The sequence below is a fragment of the Uloborus diversus genome, chromosome 2, assembly GCF_026930045.1.
Source record: "Uloborus diversus isolate 005 chromosome 2, Udiv.v.3.1, whole genome shotgun sequence".
Classification (NCBI taxonomy): Eukaryota; Metazoa; Arthropoda; class Arachnida; order Araneae; family Uloboridae; genus Uloborus; species Uloborus diversus.
Genome location: NC_072732.1, coordinates 205,010,568 through 205,029,075, shown reverse-complemented (window position 1 = coordinate 205,029,075; position 18,508 = coordinate 205,010,568). Strand labels below are relative to the sequence as shown.

The following is an 18,508-nucleotide window of genomic DNA, read 5'->3' as shown; positions in this document are numbered from 1 at the left end:
TGTATAATGGTCTTTTTTCCCCTATTAGTTTTTGGAGATACACCCGTAATTGTCTTATAATCTCCCGTAATTCAGTAAGTTGCTAAAAATCTCAAACTGTTCGAATTTAAGATTATATTCATCCTCAGCAAAGTAACGTCTGCAACGTAACTTTGGTAAAGATCCCCATAGAACGTTTTCGTGTTCACAAAATGATGTCAATGCAGATTTTCCTCTGAAGGAAAAGTAAAAACAGCTAAATGTGCAGAGGCACCCTGTTTTCAAGGCGGATGAGGTCCACGGTGACCTCCCAAAAAACTTCCTTATTTGAAAAGTTTTGCTGTTAATTCAGAAAATGTGGCGACAGTATTGCAACATTTAAGGAATAAAAACAAATAGTTAATAAATAAATAAAAAGATTTTTTTTCAAAAAGGATTTTCAATTTCTTCGAAACTAATATAATGACATTTAAATGTTGTAGTTAAATTATTTTTTTAAATGATTTAATTGAAACATTTCAATTTAAAAAAAAAGTTAAACATGAATATGCACACATGAATGCATGTGTTCAAAAGCTTGTTGCTGGATGCTTTTTTTTTACATGCACTTTTCATCTAGTAATTGTTTTTCATGACCGTTTTTAAAGATAATTATAACTGAATAATCTTCTTTACTTTCGTTGCATTTAAAAATTTCCTGCATAATGGATTGCCAAAATGAAGAAAGATGTTTCAAATTTCGTAAGCTTGGTAAGTCTGCAGAAGATTTTTCTTTTGTTCACTTAATTTATAAAGAAGACTAGATATGAACCAACGAATGAGAACTAGAAAAAAAATTAAATCCTTATCAGGAAATAACAACAATAAGAAGGTGAATGATAAAAGTACGAAATGTAAAAAACTTGGAAATTTTCCGTAATCAATCCGTACATCTTCTCATCAGCGAGGATGATATGAGGAGAGCCAAGCCTTTCGCTGATATATGGGATTTGTGCCTTTCCGGCCATAGGAAGAAGGTGTTTTTTTTTTTTTTTTTTCTACAAATGTTCTGTTTTTGGGTGAGATTATTAAATTTAAAAGTTATGAAGTTCTATATAGACGAATTATTTTTAAGTGCCGATTTTACGATTACGATACAGAACTGTGCGAATGAGCAAATAAGCAACTTTTTAGTACTTAGAGCCTCGTTCAGCACTGGAATTATAATGAGAAACATGATCTTGAAAAATCAAGCATTATATTTATAACAACGCTGAAGCTACAAGCTCACACTTACGTTGAATTCATGTATCAAAAAAAAAAAAAAAAAAACAGAAGTTGTTTAGGAACTCGATAGCATTGGACGTCTTGGAAAATTTGCAAAGTGTTTAGTTTACGTCGCAGACTGTCTCCCCCCCCCCCCCCCCTCTCTCTCTAAACTTAGCATCTGATTACCACACGGGCCCCCTAGGCTTGGAGCCCCGATTTTTTTTAAACCTCATGCATAGCCTTAAAAAAATCATACATTTTTGTAAAAAGAATAAAAACTAATGATATATTGAAAATAAACTTCTTTCGACACTTGAATTTGTGTTTTGTTTGTTTTATGTAAGAATGCTTTATTTCTTGGTAATATTGTGCAAAGTTAAATATAATAACTAGTGTTTTTTTTTACGTTTTTTAAAATATACTGACGAATGAAGTTCAAAAGACTTTAAAAAGAATTGTTTGGTAAATGACCTACTTTTTTCTTTTGAATGTTTGTGTGGGAAGGGTCAATATTATCTTTACATTTATGGTGGTACATTTACATCATTTAGTTGAACTATGAAGTGTTGAATTACAGAAAAAGTTTTAAAGAGCAGTGTATGTACAAACAGCGCTATTGCACAGGGCGCTATATACAAGAGCGCTGAAAGGAGTGTCGGATTTTTGGGGGAGAGTCCCCCCCCCCCCAAAAAAAAAGTATAAATTAATTATATTGTTTCATTTTTTTTACATTTTTGAGCAATCGCGATTGCTTATTGTTCTCATTTGACTGTTTTGATATCCTATCTTTTTATTTTCCCACCGCCACCCTCCGCACCCTGTTGCCGTCGACCGGCTCCTCACGATGCTGCTCCTATAGCGAAAGCCGTCTCCAGGTTGCGTCCATGTCCTACACACACGCGCATACATACACAACTACACACACACGCGCGCACACACATACACAACTACACACACACGCGCGCACACAAATACACACACATTCATGCCTGCACACTGACACAAACACATATGCCTTCACACACATACACATACCCCTCCCACACACACATACACATACCCCTCCCACACACACATACACACATTCATATACACAACTACCCACACACTTATGCCAGCACACAGACAAACACACATGCCTACACACACATACCCCTACGCACAAACACACATATCCCCCTCACACAAGCCTACATACACTTGTGATTGCGAAAAACATAATTTGAATTCAAGATGTCAAAATTCAAATAAATTTTTTTTTATTGTCTTCGTTGTAATACAACTGTTTTTTACAGTTATTTAAAAAGAACGCAAAACACACAGAGCATATTTTTGAATATAAGCCTTTTTGTTTTGCTAAAGAAGTAATACTGGAGTCGCAAGCTAGAGCGGCAGGTTACATTTAACTCACTGGTTTCGAATTCAAAGGAAAGCAATATCGCAATTCATCCATTAATTCGTTTTTGATGCAATCAATAATTACAAGTTTTAAAAAATATGTTGACGTGTCTAAAAGAATCATTTCAATCCAGGAAGCTATTTGAGAAATAATAGATTTATTTTTCAGCTCATAAAAATGCAAAATGAAAGAAATAACATGGTATTTTCTTTACAAAACCATAATTCTTCAATAAAACATATAGCTATATGATTTTACATAACATGAAGCTATATGTGATTTTTTTTATATCACATACTATTATAAAATTAATATATAAATTAATTTAAAAACTCAAATGAGGTATGGGTTTATTCAATAACCTTGCCCTCGTGTTATAATCATTATGACAATGTTCCTAGTTAAATCCGTTCATCCTATAATATCTCGATGATATTATATTGGGTTTAGTACTTAATTCGCTTGAAATGTTTAAAATGTTTTACGTCCACATTCAAAGCATATTAGTGCATAATTTTTATGTACTTTAAAAGTGATTAATTGTCCTTTAGTGATCTTAAAAAAAAACATTTAAAAATCAGTCATGAAAACTTTTGGTATGAAACATTGTACAGGGGGGGGGGCGCTATTCAATTTCCACCTAATTCAAACTCCTCCCCCCCCCCTCTCTCTAATGCTTAGCATGCATTGTATTTCATATGGCCATTGGCCATTCAAGGTGACTTGATCCTAAAAAAGAATTTAAAAGTTAGCTACAAGCTTTTGGTATGAAACATTGGGGGGGGGGGGATCACAATGTCTGCCCCCCCCTCAAAAAGAGTTATTTCTGTATCCGCCCCTGCCTGCGAGGGCTGGCACCCACACTGCTAAGCGTCAAGGGCGCCCATATAGGAGGGCAAGGGGGGCTAGAGCCCCGTCCCCCCTTTGAAATTAGAATTTCCTTGCTTTTAGTACTTTTTTCTTTGCAAAAATGTAAAAACATTTCTTCTCCAGCCATTAATGAATAAGTTATTAAAAGTGTCAAATTTTAATGACTCTAATCTGTCCTGAGATCAGTTTCCACGGTGAAAATATCCAGCTAAACCACGGGGAAAATAGTTGAGCCCCCCGTTGCAACTTTGCATGTGGGCGCCCATGCTAAGTGTAAACAATATCCCTCCACATTTTTCTCTATTTTCAACTGTGCCCTACTCATATTTAAGTTCTGTTATAACATTTACTAGAGGTATGAAACATAAGTATTGATTTAATTATTCATATTGCATTTTATATCATTATTTATTTATTTTTATTTCACTTTATTTATTTATATGCATTTTTGTCATCTATTGTACCTTAGCTTTCGGTACAAGTCTGCTTATTTGGTTTTCGCAAAAATTAAAGAACAAAAATAACGCCTAATTCGAACATTTCTCTAATATTCAGTAAATTACCGCCAACAGGGCGGTGTATTTCACGTATTTCTCTAATGTTAGTATGGAATCCAAAACGTCTTTTGTTTCAAACATCGTAAAAACTCATTTCTGCCGATAATGCGCTTTACCTCCCCACTGCAATATAAAGCATAGAATTTTGCTATCGAGACGATAGTTTCCAGCAACTTCAAACCAGCGTTCAGCACTAGCTTCCAAGAAGTACCTTCAGAATAATTGGATTATACAATAAGCTGTGTACGTGCAATATTTGTATTTTTTTTTTTTTTTTTTTTAAGTGATTTGGTCTCAAATATTACTTTTATTTTGTAATGTTTAGTTTTTAGTCTGAATAAAAAATGCGTACTTAAAATTCGGATTTTTTTTTCGAACTAATGATGTGTGGATTATTCTAAATTATGAAATTTTTATGATGTGTCACTGTTGATTATATGGTTTTTACGCTACCACGCACCAGTTATCTAAGCTAACTCTGTGCGAGTTTTGTAGCAAGAAAGAGCATCAAGTTTATAGATTTAAAATCAGTAGCTAGAGCGTTTTTCCCAAATTTTGATTTGTGTCCGTTTCCTTGCCAGGGTGCGACATCTTCCCAGAGTTTGGTTTGGTTGTTTTTGTTCTTTTCCTTAAATTGAGCGATTGTATGGTATGCTCCGTGTATCTGAAATATTGGCAGCTAATTTTGTATGAGAATTTGTGTAGTACTCCCCTTTATTGTGCTTAATTCAGACAAATATTCTTTCAATGAAGATACAAAGATCATTGGTCCAGTGACAGTAACACGTTTAAAAAAAAATTTCAAAATCCTTGTCTGAGTCAACTTACTTAAACAAATAGAAAAACTGTATGTTCGTAATTTGAAAACACATGCACTCAATTACATTTAAATGATTTTTTTTTTTTTTTTGCCAAATGAGTTATGATTAATTGAGATTGTTACTGGGGAAACTGATAAAACATCAGACATAAATTATCATATTAAATAATCAGAAATAAATTGAAGGAATGGAAATAATTCTGACGATAAACAGTAAACTTAAAATGAATGTTTCAAAATAGTTTTTCGTTTCGGAAAAAATATGATTTTCCATTCTGGGAAAAAGAGGATTATGAAATTATCAGAGGTCGGTTTTTCATTGTTTCTGCTTTTTGTTCAAGGTAGCCTTTGAAATTCTTTGAAAAACCGACGTTCTGATCATTAGCGAAAGAATGAAGAATCTGCAGTGGTCGGGGTCAGTTCAGGAAAGCATTCGAATCAAATGAAGTACTGGAATTGTTGCATTTGAAACCTTCTTCACGTTTTTTTCTTTGCGCTCAAAAAAAAAAAAAAAAAAAGAAAGAAAGAAAGAAAGGGATTCCTTAAGACTCGAGAACAAAATCGAGTTGAACGAGCTTCAAAGTCAGTGGTTTCAGATTCCAATCAATGGGGCGCGCTTCCATAAGAAGGTATTGGTAAGGTTGCCAAACAAGAGAAACCTAAAAAAATACAAAATAAATAAATAAATAAATAAATAAAATAAAATAAACATTAGAAAAACAGGGAAAATCCAGGGAGTTTGGAATGTTTCATAAAAACCTGTAAAATACAGGAAATTCTCTCCATCCCCCACCCTTTTTTTTTTAAATCACAAAAATTAATGCTTTATTTGTCCTTTATCTTGAGTTATATGCTACCGTATTACACTGCATTATCCAGCATGCCGCAAAATTCGGGGGTCACCAGATTTTCAGTAACACTTGTCTGGTCCTTTTCGGCATGCCGGAAAAATTGAGTTAGGAAAAAAAAATATACTATAAATAATATATGTTCAACTTAACAAATAATATAAGTTCTAGACATATCTTATTAGTATTAACAAAAAGTTTAATTTTTTGAAATATTAACTAACAATGTCATTTGCGATTTTAAAAACAAAAATATTAAATAACGAATAATTTTATAAAAATTAAATTTAAACTAAGCAAACATTTAAGCAGTAAGTTACTGCCCTAAGCCATTGTTAAAGAAATTTATTATAGCTATTCTTTAGTAAAAACTAAATTCACCTCTCTAAAAGGAACCTAAAATAATTCAGTTAACGAATCACAAAACAATGATTGCTTTTGAATTGATTACTTTATTGGAATATAATTAATTCCGTCATTAAGGACCTACCATAAATAAAAAGCACGTATTATATGAAATACACAATTGGAACAGAATGGGGAAATTTGCTTTTGTTTTGTTGCAAAATAAACCTCAAATTATCCGGCATGCCGGAAAATTTGAATTTCCCGGCATGCTGGTCAGCCTCGCTTTTTTTCCGGCATGCCGGATAATGCGGAGTAATACGGTAATTTAATTTAGGGATCATCGGAAAAAAAACGGTTGTGACGGAAATCCCGAAATCCCGCGACAACGAACTTCGAGAGACCGTGATTTTTGCTTCGTTGTATTGGTATTCGTTGAAACGGAATTTCACCATATGCAAGTCTTCTTCCCTTTCTTCCCAAGGAAAAAACTGATATCTGAACATCGCACTACATTTGCATCATAAATTTCAGAAAAAGATAGCAAAGAAAAAGTTAAAATCAACTCCTTCCAAGTATCCTTTCCCACAATATACAATAGGACATTTATTATACAAACAAACTCACAAAAGAAAAACTTTCACTTCTCAGACCACAAAATAAATGCATTCTTGAGTCCATGAATACAGAAGCAAAACGCAGCTTTTAGACTAATTTCACTTCACTATCCTTCGAAAATGGATCAGCAATGGTTAAGAGACAGCTTCCATCCCCCCTCAGGTGACAAACGAGGTCATTTAGAGACAACCCCGGACAGGTAGCCATTGTTGTGGACCAACGTGAGAAGCCCTGTTTACAGAAGCAGCAGAAGAAAGTGACCGGCAATCTGTTAAAGAAATTGAAAACTTTATGGCTTGTCCTTCAGATGATTCCCTTGGCTATCTGTATAGAGCTTGCTGATTCTTGAAATTTGCTTGTTAAGAGAGGTTCTTGAAACATCATGGTGGTAGATTGGGTGGTTGGGTGACGAGTAATCTGGGTGTGATGGATAATATGGGGGTTCTTGTGTTCTTGTGGTATATTTACATGTTATTTCAGATTGAGGTTGTTAACAGATGTCTTTTAACATGTTAAAAGACAGATCTTTTAACAGGGGTATTCTTCTATCCAATTCTCTGACAGGACAAAATTGGCATTCAGAGGGAGCATTATATGCGGGTCTTATTTGTCTTGTGGTTAGAATGAGAGGCGGGGCGGGGGAAGGGGGTTGGTTTACCATATTGCCAATCCTAATATAATAATACATGCAGAGCAAGATTACTGCAGGGGCACGTAGGGCACAGGCCCCTTCTCTTAGATTTCAGAAGGGCCCAAAATCCCCTTAATTTATCATAAAATTAAAAAATAAATGATTATTTCACTTAGGATCTAGAGTACAATGATATCATCGATATTTTTGCAAATTCCAAGACAAGGAAAAAAGCTCCCATTTGTTGATAAAAATTCCCTTTAAAAGTTTGATCATTTTTGCAAATTCTAAAACCACTACAAGTTCTACACAGTCTGTATTTAGCATTGGTATTTAGGGTTTACTGCAACGGGAAAAGTTTAACCACCCCTTATATCATTATCATATATTTCTTCTACTTTTCAAATGTTGTATATTGTGATATGAGGTACCACCAAATTTAGCATGGCTGTGTTAATACGAAAGTATCGAAATATTTTATTGCTTCATTAAATAGAATAAGCGGGAATATGGGGAGGGGGCACGACATAAATTTCATTTTCATGCCCAGTGTCTTCAAATATCTTAGTCGGGCCCTACGTGGGGGTAGGGGGCTGAAATAGAAATGTGCCCCATGTCCAATATTAAACTAATCGGACTCTGAATACATGTGCATGCCCTCCATTCTGGCCTAAAGTCTTGAATCGTAGCTTAAGTAGCGACACGTCCGCCATCTTGGGGCTAAACGATGCTTTCTTCTATGTCTGCTATTATGAAGTAGCGTGTTTTGCTTCTTAATGGTGGTTTCTTATTAACTCCATGTTAATTCACAATCAAGAAACATCACATTCAAGAAGCAAAACACGCTACTTCACCGTAGCAGGCATAGAGGAAAGCGTCGTTTAGCCCAAGATGGCGGACGTGTCGCTACTTAAGCAACGATCTAGGGCTTTAAACTGGCCTACAGGAGAAAAATATGACTTATTATTTCCAATCCTTCCCCCTCCAGCAGAAAATTCTGGCTTTCGGATTGTATCAGATTTTTTTCTCATTTGCGTTTTTGCATGTACTCGACAACAGCACCCCGAAGGGACTATGAGTGATATATGGACATAGCTTCCTAAAAGTTTCTTTATTCGGCAATGTTGTTAAAAATGTTTCTCACAACAGTAAGAGGCCAGTTTTTATGAGGATTGTAGCAATTCAGGAAACTTTTTCGCAAATATTCTTATTTTTTTGCTGGAAACTAGTCGAAACTCGTGAAATCCCGTAACGTTACCTGGAAATAATCTGTGATCATTCGAAATTTTTTTACCGTGAATGAAAAAAAAAACAGTATATAGAAATTATTAAAATAAAGTTCAAAAGTGTCGGACATTATTTGTAAAACAGAATTCCTACTATCCGAATCAATTGGGACCTGATTCTATTCAGATAATCATAAAATTCTGATAACATTTTTTTCTTCAAAAACAGTCTATTATATTTAATTACCGTATCACCGTATGTATGTTTAAAATGGGAGAAAAAAACTATTTTTAAGGAAAAAATAAAGATTAACTTAATGAATGGCTACACTTTAACATTTTAAGTGTACTTACAAGTAGTGGTGCACATTAGAAGCCTTTGCAAATCGCAATCACACCCGTTTCCCGTCTCTCTCTCTTTTCTTTTCATTTCTAAAAGCGATTTGGATAATCAGCCGTTCGGATAGCCGGAGTTCAGATACTTGGAGTACCACTGTACTTATTTTCGTGAGAATGACTCACATGTCTTCTTTCTCTTTTCGCCCAGATATGCTCCTTCAATTCAAAGAGCTCGGTTTCCTTGTGAGCCACCTAAAGACTTGAGGAAATCAAATTTCTTCAACTTTGAAGTATGTCTGCAGGACTCTAATGGATCACAAGTTACAATTCTTGAAGCCAAATTTGTCAGATTTTTAGACGATAATATCGTAAGTACTTCTTTTTTTGCATTATTTAACTCAATTGTTCTGCACAATTATTATTTGCCATCCTTTTTACGTGGATTTGAATTGGAATACTTTTACAAAACTACTACAAAGTAACCTAACTCAACTCCACTTGGGTCAATTAGCCTTCTTATTACCCCAAACAGAGGTAAACATTGTCAACGTTATGGTTCAACTTATAAGAATACAGTCTGATTTTTTATTATTATTATTATTTAATTATCTACCACATTTGACTAAAAATACTTAGATTTTTGAATTTCTCATCTTATCGGATTCACGCTGAGATGCATCACTCAATCTCAATGATTCTTCATTCGCTTGAAAAAAAATTCGTCAAGACGATTCTTTCGCTCATTCGGATATACAGTGGCCGCTACTTATATGAATCACGTTTGTTCTAAACAGTTTTGATTCCATAAAGCGGCTAATTCAATACAGTTGGATTTTGTTCTGTTTTTGACAATTTGATTCGTTAAAGCGGTTGATTCAATAAACTATTGATTTCATTGACCGGCGTCCACTGTTTCGCATTTTCCTTTGTCTTTCTAAAACTATATAAATACATTAAAAAAAATGCTTTACACTTGACATCACAGAAAACAAATGTTATATTTCTCAGAAGTTTTTTTTCCCTAATGCACAAAACTGGCAAGTTTTTTTTACACATTTAATTCATTGCACTTCAAACTGCAACATTCGATTCGTATTCCAACCAAAAACAATAGCAATATTTTAAATAATTATTTTTGCTTTAAAACAAATATTGGTAGACAAAATTTCTTTTTTTTTTATCAAAAAATAATTCTAATAATATTTTTTTTTTTCTTTGCTGTCTCCTGACAAACGTAAAATAACGAGGGGTTACTGTTTATCCTCAAAAATATGCGGTTTATGTATTTTTATCATTAGTTGCTGAGTAAATTTAATGTTTTATTAATTTTGAAGTTTACATTAATTAATTCTTTCAGGAAAAGAACGGAATAGAATACAACTTACTAGTCAGACATGCAAATGGTAAGTCAAATGCTTTTTTTTTTCAATTTCTGACACTTTATAAGTTTATACATATTTTTTTTTAACAAGCAGCTTTTAAAGTCTGAAAACATCCATATTATGCGAAATAAATACTTCTGTAATAAAAAGTGAAAGTCAAGTCAAGTCAACAGCGATTAAAAGAGCACAAATTTGTTTCATAAAAATAAATTAATTAAAATTAAAAAAAAAAAGAACGAGAACGTTTGGAGAATGCAAGGAACACCTTTTTTCAGTGCGAAAAGATGCGAATCTATGGATGTATGTAGACATTAGGCAGGTATTTTTTGAAAACTTTGTGCCGTTTTAAAGTAGTTGGTTTAGCTTTGCATTTAAATGTTTTTTTTTTCTTTTTCAAATGTTACTTCTCTACAACATTGATTTAAAATTTTCTAAACTGAGTCTTTGGTTTCATCCCTTTTCACTAATCAAAATATGTATACTACTAACCTTAACATTTTATGAGAAGAATCTAGTAGAATAAAAGTAAGTTAGAGATATTTCCTCAGAAATATCATTTATAAGTATTCTGTAACTAATTGCGGAATAATAAAATGCCTAAATTGTCAGGATATTTTAATGGACGTCGTGGTTTACAGCGTTTTTCGGGTGAATAGAGGAGGGGGGGGGGGACGGTATTTTCCTAAGTTGAGTCTTTATTTTCATCCCTATCCACTAAACAAAATTTAACAGTTTACGTACTGCCAGCCTCAGCGCTTTAGGAGAATAGTAGCCGAATGAACGCAAGTTGGGGATAATTCCTTAAAATATCGTTAAAAAAAATTCTGTAACTAATGGGGTCGTTTCCAAAATTTTAAAAGTAATTTTTTCTGAAAGAACATGCTTAAAAACATAGGATCTAACTATTTTTTTAAATGATTTGTTTAAGTTTAATATTTTTAAAAAATTATTTCAACTTTCATTGTTTACATTTCTTGCCGATGACATCACAAATGATGAAATGCCGTTCTGTGTTCCCATCCACAGAGCGAAATATTAATTCGCATCTTTACTCCCGTGTATTGGCAACGATATGGTTGATAGCAAGCCTACAGCGCAATTTTAATTCGCTTCTTAATTATCATAACGTGGAAACGCGGTACAAAGATGCGCCAAAGAGCATCATTTGTGACGTCATCAAGACCACACCTTGTTTGAAAAATCGGACAGTTTAAAAAATTAATTTAAAAATGTCTATTGTGTGGGAAAATGAAAGAAATTTTTGGGTCCAAGTTATTTTTTTGCTTATTATATCAATTTCAGTGACTAAAAGTACTACTTTTGACTGAAGGAAACAACTCCATTGTGGCATTTTATTATTCCACAATGGTCCATTGTGGAATAATAAAATGCCTAAATTGTCAATATTAGGATATGGTTTTGGACGACTTGGTTCACCGTGTTTTTCGGATGAAAGCCGGGGGGGAGGGGGATATCTTTAAAATACGTCACATTGAAATCTGAATTTTTTATATCTTCCAGTCCCTCTCCTCTCACATATTGGGCTAAAATCTGTTGCCCCGGTTTCTATTCTCGATAGAAGAAATAGCTGTCTTCCGTTGTCGTATGGAAGGTAGGAAAATATAGAAAAAGTAATGTTCTGAATATTTTTAGCGCTAAAACCATTTGTTGAATAACATATGACAACAAATTTCAGTATGTGTTCATGATGTCTGTCTAAAATGTGTATATTTCATCACTTCCAAAATATATTCTATTTTTTACAGGAAACCTGCTCATATTTAATTACTTTTTCCTGAAGAAGAGGAAAATAATAATAATAATAATTCTGTGAATGCTTTTAACTACTACCAGATCAATTATCTTTTTATTATGTATTAAATCGTAAAAAAATAGAATTGAGATAATTTAAATTTCTCTCTGAATTTTACTCGCATGTTTTCAAATTTTCTGTTTGGAGAAAGGCAAAGGAAGAGCCAATGGTGGAAGACAAACACTCTTCTATCCCTGCGCCCCTTATTTTGTTTATTTATTAATCTAAGTGAGCAACCGCGATGAAAAGATCTAATTTGGGGGAAAACCAGATTTAGGGGACACCTAATGCTCTTCTACGTTAATTGAACAAGTTGCGTAAATGCCCAATTTTTTTGCTAAATTATTGATAAAGTGCTAAGCATTAAAAAAAAAAGGCATTTATTGAACGTTCTCCAAAACTTTCAGTTTAGCAGTTGTAGAAAATTATTAATATTCAAGGAGTAACAAAACAATCTTAAATGCTACAATGAATAGGAACTTGGTAGTGACGCTCAAGGAAGTTTATGCGGAAGGAGTGCGATGAATAATGGAACTTACAAATGTACTGTACTATTCTTGGAAGTTTATAGCTTATTTTTATAGGTTAAAATTTAATATGAATCTGAAGTTGTAAGTTAATAGCGATGTTCCCCAAAGAAGTATTTTAAAAAAAACTAGCTTATGCGGAAAGCTCATGAACATGGAAAACTGAAATACGGGGATAAAATACTGAGGCAGAAAATGTTGAGTTAAAGTCTGCAATGAATATGAAGCTGCTAATTAATATTGCTATTCAGGGAACAACTAAGACAATTACAGGAAATACACCTCCAGCTCAGTCATTCCAGCCGAGGAATGCAGTTTCATGCATATTAGCACTCATTAGCCCGATAAGAAGTGATTGAGCTGAAGATGGAAAACCTAACAAGCACGAAACTGCAGTCCTCGGCAGTAATGACTTCTACTGAGCTGGCGCCTGGCGGTGAATTTCATGTATTTCTGCCTTAGCCTTGGCTATAGGGCGGTAACTTACTAAAAGGTAAGACAGCTTATTTTTAGAAAAAATCAAAAGAATGAAAATTACGATGAAAGCGTCGTGAATATGTAAGAATTAAAAAGAAAAACAACTAACGCAATAGGTCAGGGCCAATAACGGCAAGTTAGCCTAGTCAGAAACTAGGGCTTTGCTCGAAACAGTATAAACTTTATAAGTTTTATTTGAGTAGGCGTTCCCCCAAATAAACTGTCAAAGGATACAGCTTGGCTCGTGGCGGCCCTGCGCCAGGTACTACTCAAAAAGTGGTTGATTTTTTTTCTTTTTTTGGTTAGTTCAAGCAAAAATGTTAGTTTCCTTATTATTTTGTTTCATTATAAGTCTTCAATGAACTATACTTAACAAAACAAAACCTATTTTCATTTTTTAATTCAATTGTGTGTGAGTAATTCTTACTCTTCGCATGAATAAAAAAGTGAAATCATGAGTATGGTTGGAAAAAAAAATGATTTATTAAGTTAAAATTCCTAATTGCGAGTGATAACCAGGCGATGTTTAGTTTCAAAGTGTTAGATGTCTCATTTATAACTATAAATCAATTTCTTAAATGTTGTTTTGCTATCAAATCATTCAAAGATGAATTGCTTTCTAAAGTATTGCTCTATCTCTGCAAATTTACTAATTCTCCTTCGAAGAAGAAATGGAAGAGAGAGAGAAAAAAAAAAAAGGTGGTAGGGCCACACGCACAACATGTGGGTCTCCCCCTTGGTGCCGACGAGTGATTTATGCGCCGTAATTCTTTTCACACCCTATAAACTCTGAAATCTTTTGCTGGTGATCTTAATCAATTTCCAACGTCATTTTAAAACTCCAGACTGCTAAAATCTGATATCCCCCCCCCCACTGATGATTAAAGTGATAGGAAATATGCACCGTATGCTAATACTCTTGTCCAAAAGGAGAGTGTAAAACGAAGCGAAAAAAAAGTTTGATGAAAGGTTTTTGGTCTTGGTTCTGGTGGACTACTGTTTTAGAATTATGATATTTGCTAATTCGATTCTTATCGCCTGTCAAGATGGATGTTACGCCATTTTTTTAAACTGATATGTTAAATATGATGGAGTAGCTATTTGAAACATTATAGCATCATTATAGATGGAGAGGGGGGAGGGGGAATTAATAACAGCTACTTATAAAAGCTTTTTCGTCGCAAAAGTAAGGGGAGGGAAACAATTTCATCTAATTAACTCACACAGAATTAAATTCGTTTGATGATTACTTTTTTGTCGTAGGCACGAAAGGTTCTTGGTGCCTTCTTAACTGTTCAAAGTCGTGAACATGGAAAAATTTGTGTCATCGCAATCAGGTTCTCCCTCATGGTTTAATTTTACATTTTAATGAATCATTTATTGTTTTTAAATGCCTTGGTACATTTATTTGGCGAACTATTATGCTGAAGTTTGCCCCTCAACCATTGAAAAATGTTGGTTGTGTCCATCCTAGTTTAAAGCATTGGTTCAGAACAGTCCTTATTTAGCCCAACATTTAATTTCTTCAGAGAATTTTCAAATTTAATTTTAATCATTTAGTCATTGCTTTTATAAAATTATTTAGTCATTGCTTTTATTCATTTTGAATTTCAGGGAGCCAAAATCGAGAAAGTTTATATATTCGCCTTGTTGACTCCAAAAGTTACGAAGTAAGTATCGTTTATCTGTTCAAATCGCAATAATTTCAGTCCTATCAAAACGATGTGCGCACTATGTAACGATCACCTATTCAAGCTCAGGGGCGCCCCGATAGGTGTGACCTCCTAAAAAAAATTTCAGAATTCAGCAAATTTGGGGGTAGCATTCCAAATTGCAATTTTTGAGAAAATCATAATTAGGCTATATACAGGTGTTCCGTTTTAACCTTCTACTTTCGCAACCGTTAGTCCTAGATGCATACTTTGAATTTCAAAAATGTTCAAAATCAGGAGCAAAGTCAGGATATTGAAAAGTAAAAATAAAAATGGGTAAAAAAATACAAAATTTAACTTTTTATACGGGCCCTGGTTCCCTAACTTATAGTTCGGGAAATAATCTCCATTAAAATACAATTCCAACACAAAAAGTTTGAAATTATTGCGACCGATATGAAACGCAGCATTTTGTGACTTATACCACTTTACACTCGCCGTCAATAACACCTTTTGGGGGAAAATATAGCAATTACCAAGTATTTAAAATTGTATATGTGCAGAGTTTTTCAAATTGATTGAAGTTTTTCAGCGTGATTTGTACAGCATTTGCATGAATTTTTGGATAGCAATAAAAAATTTAAATACCTTTTTTTTTTTTTACTTTTTTTTGACAACCTGTCATTTTTCTAAAAGGGCGATAAGTTCCAATCTTATCTTCTGTATGGTCCCTTAAAACTTTGAACTGGAATATCTCCTTGAGTTTCGGTCGCACAAAGATCAAGTGTTTTGTGTCCGTAATAGTTTTGAATGGAGATAATTTCTCTAAATATAAGTTAGGGGATCTAGGGGCCGTATAAAAAGTTAAATTTTGTATTTTTTGACTCATTTATAATTTTCCTTCAAACTTTCAATGCCCCTACTCCACATCTAATTTTGAACATTTTTGCAATTGAAAGTATGCATCTAGAACTAACGGTTGCGAAAATAGGTCTTGCAGGTTAAAACGGAACACCCTGTATATTCTTATACTTTATCATTCAATAAAGTGCTGAGGTACATTCGGCAAAATTCCCCCCTTCCCAAAAATTTTAATTTCGAGGCACCTTTTCACCTATTGTATGATTCTTTTTTCTAGTTATGTTTTTGTTGATTACGCTGAAATGCATTTTTGCTGAAATGCAGTCTCACGCACTAGCTCAGCACGAATTATCTTCTGGAAATGGTTTTATGATCAAACGAGTCCTCACGTGTGTAAAACTACTGTTAGGATTGGCAACAATGTAAAAATCAAGACCTCTGAGGGGGTTACCCCCCCCCCTTCCCATCTCGCCGCGCCAGTGATCTCACGTAATTGGTTATGTAACCATTATAATGATTGATAAAGTTCTGCATAAATCATTTAGTGGTAATTTATTATTTTTTAATTAAATAAGTGGTGCCCAACCTACGGTCACCGGGTCATGCGAGGCCCGCGATCCATGTGGCCCAATGTTATGTTCAGTTTTGCGAATTGAAAGCTATGTTTTGGAGTCTACCCCTGCCAATCACCATCATTCGGTATTTAGAATGTCTGTTGCAAATTAGGAGACAAATAGTCAGTTGGTTTCAAAAAAACTGGTGGAAATTTTTCATTAATTGAAAAAAGCTCGTAGTCATGATAATCGCTGGCTTGTTATTTTCTTTCTCTTTTCGTGCTTCCTCACATCTAGAAAAATTTAAATACATTGAAATTTCCTTGGAATTCATCTTAATGTGAGGTGTCGCAGTCAGGTACAAAAAGTTTGGGCACCACTGTTTTAAACCCAGATGTAAAAGCATTCCGTCTTTTGACAGATTTCCGTCTTTAAAAGAAATTGAGACGGAACAAGATACAAGTTAAAAAGTAGTAAGTAATCAGTAAATGATTGAAATCTGTAAGTTCAAATAAATTACCTTATTAAATGATTTGTACATATTAGAATGGAGGGAAAACGGCTCGCTACCTAAATGATGAAGAATAAATTGTAATTACATTGTATAGCGAAATTGTTTGTTATAACTTTATTTCTTTAGTAATCATCTTAATTCAACAGAATTTTTTGTTTATACTTTCTATTTTTTAAGTTTGTAGAAAAAAAAATTAAGTATAAAGTTCCATATTCATTCCTATCCTTACGTTTTCTTAAAAAGTATTAAACATTTCTTTCTTCAGAATTTTTACAAATTTTCACCGTTGTAAAATTCTTAAGGTGTGTTTTCTAGATACTAATCGCCACCCATTTTGCGATTTTTTTTTCGTAAAGGCAATCATCCTACAACTTAATTTTCAGTAAGAAGATCAACCTCAACAGAATTTAGTAAAATGGGGACAAACTCAAAAATAACGTGACAATATTTTGGAGGAGCGGTATATAAAGCAAAAATAAAGTTGCAAATAATCTGAATAATGCCTATGCTGTGAAAATACGAGATGTGGTTTTTATTTTAGTACATCATGATTATGACGTTCAAGATTAATATGATGTGAATAACAAATTCATGTTCTGTTTTCAGCTGATTCGGTATGAAGGACAAGACGGAAACCCAAACATGAAAAGAGTTCTTCTTACCCATGAATCCGTTTGTTCGTAAGTATTTTATTTTGCAGTAGTCTACCCGCACGGCTTTGCCCGTAGTAGGAAAATTAAAATTTCAGGGTGGCGACAGATCAGGGAAATCAGGGAAAAGTCAGGGATTTTTATCACTCAGGGAAATATCAGGGAATAACAAAAATTCAGGGAAAATTGATCAAATGAAGAAAAGAAAAAAAAATTTCCTTGCAAAATGAAGTACTTTGATTCCCTACGAATTTTCCACCAATCATTTGTTTTAAAAAGTAAAATGAATGAGATGTGATTATACAGTGCCACATATTTGTGCATCTGTGTTCCTCAAGGTCAAAGTATTCAATCTTAGGATGAGCTTCCTAAGATCGCATCTGTATCTGTAAAGTTTATTTTACCTTGCTTGAATTTTCCTTCCAAGCATTCCAAACTAAGTAAAATAAACAACCCTACAGGCGAAGAGGAAGCCGTCATTAATGACTTTGCTCCCTTGCCTTTACTCATTGTCTTGAAGTAATTAAGTAATTAACATACTGTTATTACGATTTCAAGAAAAAATCTTTGTTTTTTAAATTAATGCTGAAAAAATCTTAAAAGTTATCACTTGGTGTTTTTAATTTAATTGCTAAAATTAAACTTTGACTGAAAATCATTTTTTTTTTTTTTTTTTTTTGGCCATGGTATTATTTGCTGTCACTTCAGATTGCACGAAGGGTTTTTTTTTTTTTTTTTTTTTCAGACTTTAAAACTCTATTTTTTTAAAACCACGTACATTTTGAAATTAATAATTGTTTTTGAATTTCAATGTTTGTTACTAAAAAGTAATCTAAGGTTTTTTTCGACAGCTAATGAAATCATTTGAAATTGAATTGTGTACATAAGTAAATATTTTTATTATTTTTTAATAGTTAAAATGCTTATTCATTCATTGAAACCTAAGTTCTTGATTAGAGAATAGCTCAATGTGACTGGTTGTTGAAAGATTTCAATTTGTTTTACATAAATATGTCTATTCTGCCATTAGCAAGTAAAAGGCAGTAACTGCACTTTTTTTTTTTTTTTTTTTTTTTTGCGTTTTTGTCATCTATTGTACGTTATCAATTGTACATGCTCCTTTATTTGGTTTACGCTTAGAAAGAGGCCCGAAAAAAACGTCTAAATCCATCATTTTCCCATTGTTAGTATTGAGTCC

General features: G+C 33.4%; 1 protein-coding gene across 1 annotated transcript in view; it reads left to right on the top strand.

Moving 5' to 3' along the window:
- Positions 1-683: 683 nt before the first annotated feature.
- Positions 684-18,508, top strand: part of LOC129216769 (transcription factor COE4-like) — a 44,761-nt gene continuing 26,936 nt past the window's right edge. The window contains exons 1-3 of the mRNA XM_054850985.1: positions 684-729; positions 14,694-14,749; positions 17,267-17,340. Coding sequence (XP_054706960.1) covers positions 684-729; positions 14,694-14,749; positions 17,267-17,340 — 176 coding nt within the window. The remainder of the gene's footprint in view (positions 730-14,693; positions 14,750-17,266; positions 17,341-18,508) is intronic.